The sequence below is a fragment of the Bos grunniens genome, chromosome 12 (assembly GCF_055505025.1).
Source record: "Bos grunniens cultivar Pamir isolate PY7600 chromosome 12, Bosgru_T2T1.0, whole genome shotgun sequence".
Classification (NCBI taxonomy): domain Eukaryota; kingdom Metazoa; phylum Chordata; class Mammalia; order Artiodactyla; family Bovidae; genus Bos; species Bos grunniens.
This window is the reverse complement of record NC_141176.1, coordinates 92,706,868-92,724,643: the sequence shown is the minus strand read 5'-3', so window position 1 is coordinate 92,724,643 and position 17,776 is coordinate 92,706,868. Positions and strand designations below refer to the sequence as shown.

Below are 17,776 nucleotides of genomic sequence, written 5' to 3'. Positions count from 1 at the left end.
CCGTCCAGCAGGATGAGCAGGGGACCTCTGCTCAAAGCCCCCTTCTGTTTCGTTGACCCTGGGACACTGGACTGGAAGCAGGATGCCCGGGGCCGCAGCCTCCCGACTCTCCAGGCAGCAAGGGGTCGGCCATGTTCAGAGCACCCCCCCACCCCCATCCCGCCCCAGCCGCACCCGCCTGTGTGCCTTCCTACTTATTTAGGGCAAGGGAACACCACACAGATCAGAAAACATTGCTGACACGGCGGGCGATCCGGCACGGAAATCCAGGGAGACGTGACCCAGGTGGACACACACGGTCTCCGGGCTGACCTTGCTCCCACAGACGTGGGGGACGGGCTAAAGGCATCTCTACTGACAAAGCACACAGACGGGGTCACGCTGGAAAATATTTTCGAGAAATATTTTATTCGGAACGCACTCCAGAAACACAGAAGACACACCCACAGACGTCTTACCATATGTGTGTTGCTGGTCATTATCTGAGAGTGGGAAGGAAGCCGCGGCAGAAAAAAAAGCGAGACACAAATAAAACAACCCCCAGAGATTATGCAAACACCCAGAGAGCTGAGTGTCTATCAGAAACTACACCGTAAGCTGCCCATCGCTAAGGAAACAGAACGTAAGCTAAGGACGTGAGCAAACGCTAAAGTGGGTTAAATACCAAATTATTCCCCAAATTAAATAAACCACGTCCTGATGACTGAGTTGGACCCCGAGATAAATAACTGACGGTGAAATACAAGCTATAAAGGCTGGACCCCGCCCACCCTGAGAGGGTGTCCCTGAAGTCGGCAGAGCCCCGCCATCGGGTCCGCCCCATCTGCAGCGGACACCCAGACGCCGACCCATGGGCCATCCCGCGCTTCACCCCCAGACCCTGCAGCCCCGTCGCCGCGGCCCAGCCCCACACACACCTGCCCGTTGCTGGTCACAGTCGTGTTTTCAAACATGAAGTAAGCACCGAAGAAGAACACCAGCGCGTTGAACAAGCCCAAGAGCGTCCAGTAGATGAACGCGCGCCAGCGGAGGAGCGCGTTCTTGGCGATGTCCCTGAGGGAGCAAGAGGTGGGGACGTGTGAGGCGCCCACACGGATGCGCCCACCCGGCGCCTCGCCGCGTCCCGGGGCCCCTGACCCACTGAGGGCCTCGGGACGGCAGAGCCAGGGGCCGGGGGGCGGCAGGAGAATGAGGCCCAACACTTACTCGGCCAAGCTCCGGCGTGGGGCCTCGGCAGCCTGGCCCCGCACACAGGCCTCCCGGTCCCCACTCGTCTGTCCTGCTCTCGGCAGACCACAATTCCACCCGCCCGCTGACCAGCACCGCCGCGAGCCCAGGGGACCCCCTATCCCCGACCATCTGTCCCGCTCTCGGCAGACCCGTCCCCACCCACCCGCTGATCGGCACACGCTGTGAGCCCGCGGAGCCAAGGGGTGCAGGTGGGCCTGAGGTCTGCACACCCCCAGGCCACACGTCACACTCTGCGGCTGCTGGACACACCGCCTGCCACTGCTCTCAAGACCACACCTGGCCCCGGGAGAGCCTGGGGCAGCTCGCAGCACGCAGCTCTCCTGGCTGAAACCACTGTGTTGGAGCACTGAGCGTGGAACGACCGTGCGGGCTGACGGGAACGTCCCAGCTGACACGGGGGAGCGGCCAGCAGACACTCGCTTGAGGGCCCTGGCAGCAGAGGCAAACTGCTTTTTAGACACAGCGCTGTGCTACCCAGGGGCCTTCCTGGACAATTCCTATCTGAACGTTTTATTCCTCAAAGTGGACTGGGAGGCTGCCACGGGCAGAAAGAGGGTGGGGGCCACACTCCTGCTTCCGGAAGTAAGGACACAGGGTGTGAGGCACCCTGGCACCCACCAGTGACTCCCTGCACCTGTCAGCTCGGCTCGGGAGGAGGAGCTGCAGGACTCCCCAGGGAGTGCGTCTGAAACGGGCTGTGTTCCCCTATTCCCTAGACTTCCTCCCGTATGGCCAGATGCACGGGACGATCCAGGCTTGCTCTTCTGTCGCCTGCAGGGATGACCTAGGACAGCAACACTCCCAGATCTCATGTAATGGCCGACCTCTCTGGCGAAGGCCACGGGGCTGGCAAGGGGTGTGGGTGGAGGGCCACACACGTGCACAGGAACAGGACCGGCGACACCGGGGCAGCGCGCGCGAGGGGCGGGTGGGGTGTCGGGACCCAAGCGCAACCCTGTCCTGTGCCCCACGGGGGCTCCAGACAAAACCCCCAGGGAGCCTCTCTACTCTTCCTTACAGCCACGTGTTCAGTCGCTCAGTCACGTCCAACTCTGTGCGACGCCCTGACTGCAGCCCATCAGGTGCCTCTGTCCGTGGGATTCTCCAGGCCAGAACACTGGGTGGGTTGCCATGCCCTCCTCCAGGGGATCTTCCAGCTTGGGGATGGAACCCTGGTCTCCTGCTCTGCAGGCAGATTCTTTACCAACCGCACCCCCTGGGAAGCCCTTACAACCACACGTGCACCTAACGTGTTCTGGAAATAACACGTCTAATGTAAAAAGCACAACGGCAGCACACTGGCGCGGCCGGAGACGCTGGGGTGCAGTTCTAAAACAGCAGAAGCGTCTTTTCCTTGTTATAAGAGATACTTCTCAGCAGAAAAGAGCACCCTGGATCAGCTCTGTTAACTTTCTTTCTCCCTGGGTGGAACCCACGTGACTCTGCCAGGATCCACCGGGGTCACGGGGGTAGACACCGTCATCCCAAGCTCTTTCACAAGGATCACAGGGAAACACAAACTGGCTGAATGTGTACATTTCAAATGCAGCGTGAATCCTCTCTGTTTGACTTTGGAGAACATTCACTTAAGCCACACTGCTTCCCGTGTGAAGTGAAGAACCTTCTGGGGAGGCACGTGTGTCAGCTAACTGGATGGTCTGGGGTTTTGTTTTTTTGTTTCTGGTCTTTAAGGACTTCAGCCCGGGGTGATCTGCAGGCTGCCCCGTCCTTCTGGCGTCTGCGGCGCGGAGCTCGCGGTACCTGTAGAGGGCAGGGTCCCTCTTGAGCGTGTCCATGGCGACGTGCTGCTCCATCAGGCTGTAGAGCAGGATGGGGAGGGAGGTGAAGCTGATGTTGTAGAGCGTCAGGTAGGCAGTGTCGTACAGCGTCTGCGGGGCCGAGAAGCGCGTGAGACCAGAGCCCGGCACCTTGATGAGGTTTTCGGGGAATTTGTTTAAATATGCGCATGTATTTTTCCTCTGGAGAGGCCGACAAACTGGAGAATTCTCAAATGCACACAGTGCCACTCTTCTACAGAGACCGAGGGGCCAGGACGTTGTTCAAAGCATTGTGAGGTCGACTGGTCAGGATGAACGGCTAACCCCACCCAGTCCCAGTGGCTGACCCCACTGCAAACTTGTGGCAACAAAAAGTTGCATCAAGCCTGCAGTTTGATCTCCATCTTCAAGCCTCAGTTTTCTCTGGTCTGGCTGCTTCGGGTGAAAACAGGTCAGTGGTGGGATGGGGGTCACCTGGCCTGCACACCCGCCGTCCACCCTCCACCCACCACAGCCACACTCGGGGACAGTGGGTGAGGCTCAGGGGAGCTCAACCTCAGGCCTGACGACTCACCTGCTGTGAAAACCCACAGAAGAACTGGTATAAAAACTGAGGGAAAATGAAGCAGACGTTCTGAAAGACAAGCCACATGCCTGTTAGTTCAAGGGTGCAGTGTCAGGGCGTCACCAGGTCCTTGAGAGGCTGTCCCATGACACACTCCACCCCGGGCAAAGCGCCCCTTATCCTCCAAGACGGGCAACGACTCTAAAACTCCCCTCTCACTTCAGGGGCCCCCATGGTGCAGCCGGGACCAGGCCAGTCTCCCCAAGGTCAGAGCAAAGGGGAACTCCTAACAGAGAAATGAGGAGGCACCCTGGGTGTCAGTGGACAGCAAGGAATCAAACTGCACGATGAAGGAGGAACTCGTTCAAGGCCCCTCCTCGACCTGTGACAGTGTGGCTCTCGGTGGTGCTACGTTCAGTTCTGAGAGAAGAGGGCTAGGCGCCTCCTCCTGGGAATCCTCCCATGGAGCCCTTCCTTCTACTCGGGGACAAGTCACCCCTGTAGCCTTGGGGCATCACGGCCAGCCAGCCTTCCACCCAACCCATTACCTGCCCCGAGATGGTGAGAGGAGCAGACAGGTAGGAGAGCCTACTTTCCTACCTTATAAAAGAAGTATTGCACAAGCTCGGATATTCGAATATAGTAAAAATGCCCATGAACCAGCAGCATCTTCTTTAAATGCTTAAACTTGGGTATCGCGTAGTCGCTGTTCCTTGCAGCCTGACGACCTTCCTTCCCAATGACGCCTGCAGGAAGGGAGCACATGCGCCACATCAGCCCTCCTCTGCCCCTCGCAGAGGGGCGCGGGGACGGGCAAAGCAGGGTTAGGCTGAGCTGCTGCTGTGGGCTTCCAGCCCCGAACGCTCTGTATCACAGGCGCGCCCTAAACGCGTGTCTGAATCCTACGGTCCTGCCTGGTCTGTGTCCCCCCTGGTCCAACTGAGGGACAAACCCCGGTCACTGCGAGAAGCAGGGGGCAGAGCCCAGGGGCTTACCGATGCCCACGTGGGCCTCCAGGATCATGCTGACATCATTCGCTCCGTCACCAATCGCCAAGGTGATCGGGTGCTCCTTTGAAAGCTTGATTAACTTAACAATCTGGAAAAGAAGTGAATGCAGACTTTCTCATCTGTTTTATTTTTGCAAAGGTCATCCACTAACCAGGAAGAAATGACAAAGACGTCAAAGTTAGTCAAGGACGATGAAACAATTAAGTGCTTAAACTGAATTATTTATTATATTCAGTACATTTTATCCATACAGGATAAAGTCTTTTTCATGTCAAAAGCAAAACATACTTAAGCATAAGCAGCTAAGAAATGAACGCAGGGGGATGAGAGGAGCAGGCTGAGCGGGAGGCTGAGGACAGAGACAAGAAACCCACGGAGCCATTTTCAGGGGATGCCCCACTCACGCAAATTTCGGGGATTCAGATTTAAATTCGGGTGGGGCAGTGTGTGAAGGATGCACTCCGTTAGAAGGTGGCGCTCTGCCAAGCTGCCTTGTACCAAGTATCTATTTTTTAAAATAAGCTGTTCTTTCAATTTTCAAATTTGTCATGTGTGCAAAACCAAATCTGATAGCTCAATGCAATGAATAATTTCCAAATTTTTAGTCTGTTTCTTTACAGTCTTTTTTTTTTCCTATTTATGTGCATAAGTATAATGTTCCATGATGCAAGACAGGAGGATGAGGGAAAAACTATGGCTTGTCTTCTTTATTCAAGACTGAAACACTAATTGGTATAAAAGTTTGACAAGTCACTTAACCCCAAAGGTAACATGAGAAGACAAAACAGCACTCTGTTCCATTCCGGACGTCACTTCATAAGGTCGATGCAGCTCCCAGGCACGCCTGGGCCTCCTGCGGCCCCGCCCCCAGCACGCCTGGGCCTCCTGCGGCCCCGCCCCCAGCACGCCTGGGCCTCCTGCGGCCCCGCCCCCAGCACACCTGGGCCTTCTGCAGCGGGGCCATGCGGCAGCAAAGCACAGCGCTGCAGTTCCGGCAGATGTCCAGGAACAACTCGCGGTAGTTACTGGAGCTCCCGTCCTCCCGAGGCTTCATGATCAAGGACAGCGCGGCTCCGTCGATGATTAAACCGTAGTCCTGCATGTCGGCTGAGAGTCTGTCAGATCACAGAAGCCAGAGACATTTCTCAGTAACCAAGTCAAAGAGATTCAAGGAGACTAGCTACTCTGCTGCTGCTGCTGCTAAGTCGCTTCAGTGTATCCGACTCTGTGCGACCCTAGAGAAGGCAGCCCACCAGGCTCTGCCGTCCCTGGGTTCTCCAGGCAAGAACACTGGAGTGGGTTGCCATTTCCTTCTCCAATGCACGGAAGTGAAAAGTAAAAGTGAAGTCGCTCAGTCACGTCTGACTCTTAGCGACCCCATGGACTGCAGCCCACCGGGCTCCTCCGTCCATGGGATTTTCCAGGCAAGAGTACTGGAGTGGGGTGCCATTGCCTTCTCTGAGCTACTCTAGGGGATACCTATCAATGCTACAAATTCAGGAACAAGGATTAAGAAAGTGCATTTTCTTCTTTTGTCAATAATAAGACAGTCTAGACTCGTGGCTGCAAGACCTTTGACTACATTTTAACATTATGTGTGAACTTAATGTTCTCATTTCACTAGGCAAAGCAAACAACAGTTACAACTGTGGATTCCTGGGCAGGTCAAGTACAACAGAGGAGAGCATCTATCCCGCCATCCGGAGAGGTCGGCCTTTTCTCCCGACCCCCAGACAACTCAGCCCCACAGTCCTGATGGCCACAGCTGGTAACTCCTTGCTACTCTGCCTGTCTTGGGAAGAACATGGTCATGATACTTCTCTTTGCTGGGTTTCAAAATTACAAGAAACATCTCTAAGCCCCAAAAGGAAATCTGCAGACCAGGTAAAGGGAAATAGCTTTGTACTATTTATGAATGAATAATTTTAAATTCGTATATGATTAGAGAGCCCCATTTGCTTTTCCTAAGTTAATGAAAATTTAAGTTCAAATGAAGTCTAATCTCAGATCGTGCATCTAAGACCAGCAAGGACAATGTTGATAAAATGTGAATAAATTGCTGAACATTCTTGGAAAAAACAACTCTTGTGTATTGACTATTTTTTCTCACTTGACAAACGACCATGTGTCATTGTCCCCCCACACCCACTCTGGCAGAGGCTCCGAGGAATCCACAGCACGGCCCCCAGGTGTCACAGAAATAGGTGGGCATCGCCTCACACCCGAGAGTGTGTAAATCAATGAATCAAGCCTCTCTGTATCCTCTATCAGCAGTCTGCCAGTGAGCATGGGCGCACGCGCACACACACCCTCTACGCAAAAGACACATCACAGTTGCTAAAAAGACAAGGCTCTGGTCAGGATCTCGACTGCAGGACACTGTCAGGACCCAGAGGACAGAACTGTGTCTGCACAAGGGAGGGCAGGCCACTGCCCTGCCCATGGAGGCCACCCCGCCTCTGCAAACGCCCTGGACGCCCGCCTACCCTGAGAAGTTGTCCCGGGTGAGGCTGGCGCTGGAGCGCAGCACCGTCTTGCTCAGCTCGAAGAGCACGTCGTGCAGGCTCTGCTCCTCCAGCCGCTTGGTGGTGACCTCGAGCAGCTGCGTGTTCCTGCGGAAGAGCTTGCAGGCGTAGCAGGTGGCGGCCGCTGTCTCCATCTTGTCGCCCGTGAGCACCCACACCTTGATGCCCGCCTTCTGCAGCGCCTCGATGGTGTCGGCCGCCTTCTCCTGCAGCCTGGGAGGGGGGGCACAACACACCCTCATCAGCAAACCAAGCAAACCAAGCTGGAGAAGTCCAAGGACTTGGGGTCTGCTACCCTGTCTTGATTTTCACCCCCAAGTTAAAAAGCACCCTGGTGCTGACCTGTGATTTACTGTAAAGGACCTGGAGCTATTCCCAGGTGATTCAGATGGTAAAGAATCCAACTGCAACACCCCAGGTTCAACCCCTGGGTCAGGAAGATCCCCTGGAGAAGGAAATGGCTGCCCACTCGGGTATTTTTGTCTAGAGAATCCCATGGACAGAGGAGCCCGGCAGGCTACAGCCCATGGGGTTGCAAAGAACTGGACCTGACTGAGCGACCAACACTTTGACTTTCACTTTTCACTTAGCTTTTTACAACAAAACGCTTCCTGATACCACGGGGACGTCAGATAATCCACGGGGACGGGTATTCAGGAGATAAATGGCATTTGCTGAGCACATGGCTTTCTGCCTAGCAGGACTTGCTGCTCAGAGAAGATTTGGGGCAATTATAAGGAGACCCCTCACCAACACCAACTGGGAAGTCAGGACCAGGGAAAACGGGGCCTGGCAAAGAGGTGACATGCACCCCCCTTTTCTTTGCGCATAAAATGTCCTAATTTTGCCTCCTATCCAATTGGAGCCCAGGTTCGCCTAAAGAACGTGAAACAGGAGGATGCCAGCCGTGGCCTGGGACTGGCTGACTGGCGTCACAGGCTCCCTCAGCGTCAGATGCTGCAGGAAGCACTTGCCTGACACGTCTTGCCTTTGCCAAAACCTCACGGGAGGAGGACCGTGTGATGACCCTGTTCTACACGTGGAGAACGCAAAGCTTGCAGAGTTCACAGGACGTGTATGAGGATAAACAGCCCTCTTGACCTTGGTGAGGCTGTCCTGCCACCCATGGCAGTCTGGCATCACAGCCACGCCTGCCTCATGGCGGGGGCTGGGGGGTGGGGAGGGGAGGGCTGCCTTGTCTTCTAGGTCTTAGAGGCCTGGCTGCTGACACGCGTGTATCAGGGGTGTGTCCTGTCTGTCCAGCGCGGAGAGGAAGGAAAGGAAAGGATTCTAACTGCGATGATCTGGGTAGAACCTGGCGGAAACTTCCTACTATTCTAGACACACAAAAAAATCTGTGATTTCATCATTGTTTTAGGAAAAAGTAAATGAGGTTCAAAGGGATCTGCAAAGGTTAAACAGAACCACTTCAAAGCCACCCGCTCACGCGTCCTGGGGGTCCACTCTCAATGTCCTGCGGTCCCAGCTCCCCACCGAGGCCAACAGCTCCCACAGCACCTGCGAGGCCCTCAGCTGGCGAGGGTCCCTCTGCCCATGAGAGCCTCCCCCTCCGCCCATGAGAGCCTCCCCCTCCCCCCTACTTCCTCCAAAGACCAGTCCTCCCTCCCCAGACAAGCAGGCCCCTTCTGAACACCCTCCTCATCCTCACACACGACCAGTCACCAAGCTGTCCGTGACCGCAGCTGCTCTGTGCCAAGACGTGCTTCCAGGAGCAGAGGCGTCAGGACTTAAAATAAGAACAAAACCAGGCTGTCGGCCAACTGTCTGCTGAGACCGAGGACCCGGGGAATGCCGACCCTCAGGAAAAACAGAGGTTTTGAGACTAGGATCTAAATCCTGGACCAGTGTAGACCTCCAAGACCTTTAAACTGAGGGGCTTCCCTGGTGGTCCGGTGGTTAAGACTCCCCTTGCAACGCAGGGGACACCAGTTCAATCCCTAGTCTGGGAAGATTCCACATGCCGTGGAGCAACTAAAGCCGTGCGCCATGGCTAAGGCCGTGCTCTAGAGCCCGGGAGCCGCGACCGCTGAAGGCCCTGCACCAGAGTCTGTGCTCGGCAACGAGAGAAGCCACTGGAGTAAAACCACGCACGGCGACGAGAGCAGCCGCCACTCGCTGCAACCAGAGAAGGCCCTCGCGTGCAGCCACCAGGCCCCAGCGCAACAAAGATAAGTGAGCATTAAATAAACAAACACTTTCAAACGCGCTGGGAAACAGAAGCTCAGTAATCTCAAGTTCCTGTCCCATGCTTTTAAGTTGTGGTATTTTTTTTCTCTTTTCTTCAAAATAAACTATAATCTGTTCCTTTCACTGTGTTCTTCAGACAACACAGTGGACAGAGGGCTCTTTCCTGTCCCTCGTGCAGAGTCGGGACAGGTCAGTCCTTCCTGTGCAGAATCTTGAAAATCTGTAGCTGGTAATCTGAGCAGCTATTATGGTGAGTTTTTGCAATCTTCTACTTCATTATTTTGAATTTCTTCAGTGAGTCATGACAAAACTGTTAAGGTCTAAAATGTTTACACTTGTATTTGGAAAGAGCTAGGGACTCATTTAGGAAGAGAATCAGTTACTGATTCCATTCTAAAGAAGAACAGAAAAGCAGCCCTGTACCCTGACTGTCCGTAACCAGGAGTGAAGTGCTGGCGCTCCTGGTCTCTCCTGGCAAAATGCGACTCACAGGCCTCTTACTGGTGGAGAGTCAGGGATCACCCAGGCCTGACCCGTAAGCCCAGCGCGCTGTCACCCAGGGCAACTGGAGAGCCTGCCCAGGCAGACGATGCCCCCACCCCCGACCCTGGGCGGCCCCCGCTCCCCCTTCACACTATCCCAGTTTCTGAGAACAAGCATGGTGCGTCTTTACCGATCCTCCACAGCTGTGGCGCCGAGCAGGACCAGATCTGTCTCTATTTGCTCGTAGGCTTCTGCTAATTTCTTGTCTCGGTCCTGAAGCGCCACCTTGGCGTCCTGCAGCAGCTCGCGGATGCCTTCGTACTCTTCCGGGATGAGTGTCTTATAGGCCACACACAGGGTCCGGAGCCCCTCCTGCCAGACACACAGCAGTGCTGACTGTGGGCCCGAGGGTCACTCCTGGAGCTCACACAGCAGCGCTGACCGCGAGCCCGAGGGTCACTCCTGGAGCTCACACAGCAGCGCTGACCGCGAGCCCGAGGGTCACTCCTGGAGCTCACACAGCAGCGCTGACCGCGAGCCCGAGGGTCACTCCTGGAGCTCACACAGCAGCGCTGACCGCGGGCCCGAGGGTCACTCCCGGAAGCTCACACAGCAGCGCTGACCGCGAGCCCGAGGGTCACTCCTGGAGCTCACACAGCAGCGCTGACCGCGAGCCCGAGGGTCACTCCTGGAGCTCACACAGCAGCGCTGACCACGAGCCCGAGGGTCACTCCTGGAGCTCACACAGCAGCGCTGACCGCGAGCCCGAGGGTCACTCCTGGAGCTCACACAGCAGCGCTGACCGCGGGCCCGAGGGTCACTCCCGGAAGCTCACACAGCAGCGCTGACCACGAGCCCGAGGGTCACTCCCGGAAGCTCACACAGCAGTGTTGACCGTGGGCCCGAGGGTCACTCCCGGAAGCTTTCCCAACATCCGCTCTCCAGCTGAGGCGACAAAGCGGAGAACCAGAGACCCCCACCCACAGCGCCGGTCGTCTGCGGCTGAGCCACTCGTGTGCGCATTGAACACACGCAGGCACGACCGACCGAGCGACTGTGAAGTGTTCAGTCAGACTAGTGAGCATGGGAATACACAACACAAACCAGGCCATCGAAGGTAAGACTTCAGTAATAAAGGTAAGAGGAAGTAATCCAGAGCTGTCCCAGAATGCGGATGGAGTGGACGGTCAGCAGAAGCGTTAGGAATGAACGGAACCTTGTTTGTCAAAGCAGACATGGGGCTTCCCCACATGGAAACACGGAGCAGGAATGCTCTTCTCTCCTCCTCCTGCTAAGTACTGATACTACTAAAAACCTGACACTGTATATAAAACAACACTGATCCACAAGCCAGACAACCACATTACAAGGAAAGATAGTCACTATCTCCTATAAACAAAGGTGCAAAGGCCTTCAACAGAATCTCGGTAAACTGAATCCAACAGTGTATCCAAATGATGATCTACACGGCCAAGCGGGGTTTATCCCAGGAATGCAAGGCTGACTCAACACATGAGAATCAATGTCACATAGACACAAATAGAGTAAAGGAGGAAAGTCTCGTATGATGAACTCAACAGATGCAAAAAAACAAAAACAAACTCCAGCATCTGACAAACCCCAACCCCTTTGCATGATTTTTGTTATTTTTCAGTCGCTCAGTCATGTCCAGCTCTCTGTGACCCCATGGACTGCAGCACACCAGGCTTCCCTGTCCTTCACTATCTCCAGAGTTTGCTCAAACTCATGTCCACTGATGACTGGTAATGTCAGCCAACCATCTCGTCCTCTGTCGTCCCCTTCTCCTGATTAAACCACTCAGTAAACTAGGCAGGAAGGAACTTCCTCAACCTGATTAAAGTCACACACGGAAGCTCAGCCAGCGTCACACTCAGTCAGGAGAGGTGACAGTTATTCCCCCTGAGGTCAGGGACAAGGTAAGGATGACTGGCTCCCCATTTCTACTCAACGAGGTACTGGCAGCCTCAACCAGAGCAAACAGGCAAGGAAAAAAGGCATCCAAGTTGGAAAGGAGGAAATGGTGATAGGATTTTATACGTAGAAAACTCTAAGGATTTCACACACAAACACGCTGGAACTAGTGATAGACGAGTTCGGTAAAGGTGCAGAATACAAAGTCAGCAACAAAAACAGCTGCATGTTCTATACACCAACTATCCAAAAGAAAACAATCTAGAAAGGAAACTGAGAAAACAATCCATTTACAATAGCATCAAAAAGAAAAAAATACCTAAGAATGAGCTAAACCATGGAGGTGGGTGAAGGATTCGTAGACTGAAAACTACAATACGTTGCTGAAAGACGTCACGGGAGACCTAAGCAGGCGGAAGGTGTCCTGTGTTTATGAATTCCAAGACGATATTCTCATGATGACAATACTATCCAGCATGAACTACAGATTCTGTGCAACCCTGATCAGAATCCCAATGGCATTCTGAGGGAATGGGAAAACCCACCCTAAAATTCACGTGGAATCTCAAGGGACTCAGAATAACCAACAATCTTGTAAAAGAAGAACAAGGCTGAAAGATGCACTCACGTGTCCTGATTTCCAAAGTCACGGGAAAGAGATAAGTAACCAAAACAGTGTGGTCTCAGCGTCAAGACAGACAGAGGCCAACACGACAGACCTGGGAGCCCAAAAGGGAACGCCTGCATGTGTGGCCGCACGACTTTTTACAGGGATGCCAAGGCCGTCCAACAGGGAGGAACACTTGTTCAACCAGTGGTCCTGAGACAAACCTCTGAGGGCCTAAGAACAGACTGAGTACTCGCTTCAGGTGAAATGTGGGAGAAAACGAACAGGTCAAGTCGCAACAGAAAGTGCCAGTCCCTAGAAATCCTCGGGACGGAGCTCCCTCTCCAACAGCATCACACTGTGCTTGTCATTCTGGACGCAACGCACGCCCCTCCAGCCACCAAACGCCAACAGGAGGCTGCGGGGGGCGGTGCCCCGCTGGAGGGCACGCGGCTCCCTCTTGCCGCCCACCCACCCCCACCCCCCGCCACGGGAGAAGAAGCACAAGAACCCCCCCAACTCCCCTGCGTCTCACCACTGCGTTGCGCTCCACTCTGGATTGGATCTGGTCCACTTTGCCTTCTGTCACTCGGGGAAATATAGAAGAATCTGCTCCTTTGCAAAACAGGTAAATTTCTCCTAGAAAACGAGGTGAGAAGACTTTCATCGACTCACGCTATGGGGAAGATACCTTTCAAACGATGCTTTCATTAAAAACAAAACCAGGGGCAGTAGTGCCGAGGCTGTTGCAGAAATGTGGACGGACCAGTTGACCTGTGAACTCGGGAGAAAGTCAAAGCCACGGACTCCCGCCCCCACAAAGCCTCCTCTTATTCGAACAACCCCAGCGTCTCAGGGAAGTCGGGAACAAGGACACTGGCTCCGGGCAGCCTTCCTCCCGTCACTTTCACCAGCTCCCTGGCAAGGATGCGAGTGAGGGATGAACCACCGCAGGACCGGGCTAGGGGTTGGGCGTAAAGACGCAAGGGTGTGGCCAACCCCAAATGGGCAGTGAGCTGCTGGGGCACCGGACGTGACCATCGGACCATCCTCTGCGTGCACAAGAGTTACAAGAAGCATCTATGATACTACCCCACCCCCCACCCGCTGCCCCAGTCACTTCACATGTCAGTGCTGGGGGGCAGGCTCCTCCCCCCTCGAGAAGGAAGGCTCTCCCTTAGTCAGGTTGGGATGAAGGGCACACGGCATCCACGCTGACCCACAGGTTGCTGGCACCGGGCTCCTCTTTTACAAGGAATCTCTTGGCCTGCAAAGCACACAGCTCTGCTTGTGTGAACACCGAGGGGCTTGTCTCTGGAACCTGGGTCTCTTCCGAATTTGTCTTCAGACAGAAATCTTGAACGCTGAGGAGAAGCCTGCACACTCTTGGCCCTTGACCCAGGACTCCTGGTCGTGCGCCCGGCAGCCTGGCACGGAATCCACGCGGGCACCAGCTGTGGTTTCCATGCAATGCTCACATGTCACATGACACAGAACAAGTTCTGTGGTGCAGCCAACTCTGCATAGTGATGCAGTCTTGAACAGTAATTCTTTGTCCTAAAAAATCCCAGAGGGCTCATGGTAATGGCTTGTGAATGACTGAGATTTCCCACCGTCCTGATCTGTCTTCCCTCTGTACCCGCTGGAGTGTGAGATGCGTTTAGCCTAAAGCTGTGGTCAAGCAGACAGAGAACGTCCAGAGTGCAAGGCGACACGTAAGGGCCAGAGAAGACAGCACTGGGCAGCGGCTTCAGCTCCTGCTGCTCCGGTCTTGTAAAGGACTGAGAAGTGACGCCTCCAGAGCAGTGCCCGCACACGGCTGTGACTGACTAGGTGGGCACCTGGGGTCGGGCAGCGCCCGTGGCTGCAGCGGCTTCCAGGGCGGGTCGCTGAGCTCCGGGCCGCAGGGGCTCTCGTCTCCGTCCTGCCCAGGAGGCTGTCACTCTGTGCGGCTGGTGTCAACGCCGGGGAGGAATCACTGCTTAGAGAACAACTTCCTTAATTAATGGAGAAGGGAATGGCAACCCACTCCGGTACTCTTGCCTGGAGAATTCCATGGACAGAGGAGCTTGGTGGGCTGCAGTCCACTGGGGGGTCACAAAGAGTCAAACACAACTGAGTGACTAACACTTTCATTTTCACACTTTCTTTGATTAAACAGTCAGTGTCTCTGTGGATTAACTGCTGCCACCGCGGGTTCCAACAGCCCGGCCTCTCCCATGAAGCCCCGAGAGGTGCCCCAGGAAACCTCCTCGAGGAAAGGACTTTCAACAGCTCTCGGTTTCCACAGCCCAGCGCCTGCTCCAGGCTCGGCCACGCTGTTCATGGCCAAAGTGGAGCAGTTTATGCAGATGCTGTCATCCAGCCCCAGGGGCGAGCACGGTGCTCCAGGCAGCCCAGGAGAGCGTGCGGATGGGGCGGAGGATGGGGTGTGAGCAGCGGGGGCATCGCTTCCCGCCACGGTGGGCGTGACAACCGGCTCGCAGACTGCCCCCGAGACGGTTCACCTCCTAGACTACACATCTGTATGCGGGCAGTCGCAGGACAAGGAGCCTAATGGTGTGAACCTCAGCAGCCAAACACCTTCACCCTGGATAAGCCGAGCGCTGCCCAGAGGCAGCAGAGGCAGCACAGGCGACCGGGACTCATCTCCAAACACGATGGGCAGTGCGCTTCCCATGTCCCGCCGGCCCCATGGCCACGTGTTACAGGACCATCGACATAAAGTACTTGAGCTTTCACGGTGCTCACTGGTGTGAGTCTCGTGGGTGGAGCTGTCACGTCTGACAACCGGTTGGAGGCGAGGGAGCCATGCGGGTCAGAGAACTGGCCCCAACTTGCCCGTGTTCCCCAGGGCATGGAGCCTGGTTCCTGGGGTGCGGCTGAAAGATGGGCTTCGGCAGCCGCCTCGACGTCCCCACTAGCTCAGGAGACAGAGCAGGCACTTCTGGTCAACACAGTGTGAGGACCCTGGTGACGTGGAACCCTCCCACGCGCCCTCGGCCGCCTTCAGGCTGGCTCTGTTTATAGTTTCAGGGCAGTGTCTCCGTTTGCCTGCTCGCCGGGCAGGTTTCCAAAGAGAGAAACATAGCCTGGTACAGTCTAGTTTCAAGAAACAAAAGCAAGTAGGATCCCACATCTCTTGGTAAGATGCCATGGGAAATGGAGTTAGAAGCCGAGTCCAACGATGTCTACCGCGCGCCCGGCACTGCGGGGGCGGGCACACTGCTGCCCACGTGTGGCGCCCTGTTCAGGACGCCTGCAGCCCAGAAAGGACGGGAGAGCTGACAGTCCATCAGGCTGAGGAGACCACGGAGGCCTCCGACAGGTGGTCAGGGAGGTGTCCTGGGAGAGGGTCTGAGGTGGGGGGGTCCAGACCAGGGGAGGGTCTGAGGGGGGAGAGTCCAGACCAGGGGAGGGTCTGAGGGGGGAGAGTCCAGACCAGGGGAGGGTCTGAGGTGGGGGGTCCAGACCAGGGGAGGGTCTGAGCAGGGAGAGTCCAGACCAGGGGAGGGTCTGAGGTGGGAGAGTCCAGACCAGGGGAGGGTCTGAGGTGGGCGGTCCAGACCAGGGGAGGGTCTGCGGCGCGGATGGGGTGGGGAACCCAGGACGCAGGCTGCCTTGTGTGTAAACTGAGGGGTGGGTGAGGAGCTGACCTCGGGATGGGTCGCCAGACTTCCCCTTGAGGGAAAATCCAAGGATGACTAAGCCAGCCTAAGATGCTGGGGCCCAAACAGGGCTGGAGGTGAACAGCTAGTGCAGATGTGTCTGTGTTTAAAGGGAGAACAAATGGTTAAAGCCTTAGAGCCTCACAGACTTGAGGCATCAGAATAAAGCACAACCACAGGGACCATTTGACAAATCAAAGGAAAGGAATTTCCACCTGTAGCAGACTTGACGATTACACTCATCCGCCTTCTTACTGAGTCGAAACTCAAGATTTCCAGCAACTCAAACCTGAAAGAGAGATTGAAAACTCGTTTTGACGTTCACGTGGCTCCGTGAGTCACAGCATCTGGGTAACGACCAGCCTCCCCTGCAGGTGACACGGCCCCTGAAGCAGTGGGTGGGTGTCAGCCGGGCACGGCGTGAGGCTGCCCAGGAATCCCCGGCCGCACCGAGCAGTGGGGATGGCCTGAGAGGTGCTCTCACCTGCCTGTCCAGCTGGAGACCAGGAGCCGGACAGCAGGGTCACTGCGCTCCCAGGGGTCACACCACAGCGCCCAGAGGCCCCCAAGTGCTTTGGGGAGGAGCCGCGGCTGACCGTGGCTGGAGAACCCAGAAGCCCCTTCTGGAGTCAAGGGTTCACCACCTCCCCCACACCCTGGGAGTCTACTTTTCCAGAACGGAAATCCTGTTCTTTGAGATCATCGTCACCAAAGGTTATATTCCTTACCAACTGCGCCATCTCCATGACAGCCCAGTAATGCTTATTACCAAGGAGAGACGGACAACCCATCGTCCAAGTCAAAATCGAGACACACCATGTGTCCCCGGGGCCAGCACTTTCAGACTGGACAGTCCCCGAAGGTCGATATGGACAGTGAAACCTCCCGTTCATCTCCTGCTCAGTGTTTCTACAGGACCCCACGCTCCACGGCCTGGAACGGGCTCTGAGGACACAGGGTCCTGGGGCCACTCCAGGGGGAGGGCTTACGTCTTCCCTCTTGTGGGGGTCAGAGCATGGCCTCGGGGTGTCAGAACGGACTAGAAGGTTCCCGAACTCCTGCAGTGAAACGGACACCACATGGCTTCACCCAAGCCTGTTGGACGCTGCACCACCACCCAACCTCGCCCCTAAGCGTCCAACTCAGACTCCCACGGCGTTCTGGCAACGTGCTTGGGGTCGTTACCGAGAAGAGGGAGGAAGAGTCATGGGAAAAGTACAGAGAATTTGGTATTTTCTCCGGTAAGAAAACACTGGGAAGACAATGCTATATTCCCCTCCCATCCAGGGGTGTCCTCACCTCTCGACGTCATTGTCCCTGTTCAGCAGCTCCATGTAATTGTCCTTCAGCCTCAGGTACGTGAAACCAAATCTGCGGGGCAGACAAACCCAGGGGTTAATGTGGACCTCTTTCCTCCTCACAGATACTTCTGTTTCGTACTTTGGGAAAGCTTTCCTTTTGCAGAAGAAATGCTTCTAGTAAAACGGAGACTGTAAGCTGCGTGGCGAAGTCAGTGCTGAATTTATTCACTGTCTGAGAAAATTCTCCACGAGCCCAGGGAACTGGACGTGGGAACGGCCGCTCGGCGCTTCACACGTGATGAGCTGCTTCCTACTGGTGACGCTGCAGGGCAGCAGGTCTGGGGAGTGGGCCCTGTCTCTACTATCAGGGGGGCCCTTCAGAGGTTACGACATCAGAATTAGGACTCTGGGAGCCTGTCAATCTCCAGGCGGACGCTCGGTCTACTGA

The 17,776-nt window shown here is 55.5% G+C and overlaps 1 protein-coding gene across 6 annotated transcripts in view; it reads right to left on the bottom strand.

Moving 5' to 3' along the window:
- The window catches only part of ATP11A (ATPase phospholipid transporting 11A), a 103,125-nt gene that overhangs the window by 14,855 nt on the left and 70,494 nt on the right, over window positions 1–17,776 (bottom strand). For all 6 annotated transcript variants that reach the window (XM_086330655.1, XM_086330654.1, XM_086330657.1 and 3 more), the window contains exons 15-25: window positions 17,327–17,398; window positions 16,243–16,316; window positions 12,895–12,998; window positions 10,011–10,192; window positions 7,091–7,342; window positions 5,545–5,719; window positions 4,590–4,692; window positions 4,195–4,340; window positions 3,604–3,663; window positions 3,013–3,140; window positions 918–1,053 (exon numbers count right to left, since the gene is read on the bottom strand). In XM_086330655.1, the coding sequence (XP_086186781.1) occupies window positions 918–1,053; window positions 3,013–3,140; window positions 3,604–3,663; window positions 4,195–4,340; window positions 4,590–4,692; window positions 5,545–5,719; window positions 7,091–7,342; window positions 10,011–10,192; window positions 12,895–12,998; window positions 16,243–16,316; window positions 17,327–17,398 (1,432 nt within the window). The remainder of the gene's footprint in view (window positions 1–917; window positions 1,054–3,012; window positions 3,141–3,603; window positions 3,664–4,194; window positions 4,341–4,589; window positions 4,693–5,544; window positions 5,720–7,090; window positions 7,343–10,010; window positions 10,193–12,894; window positions 12,999–16,242; window positions 16,317–17,326; window positions 17,399–17,776) is intronic.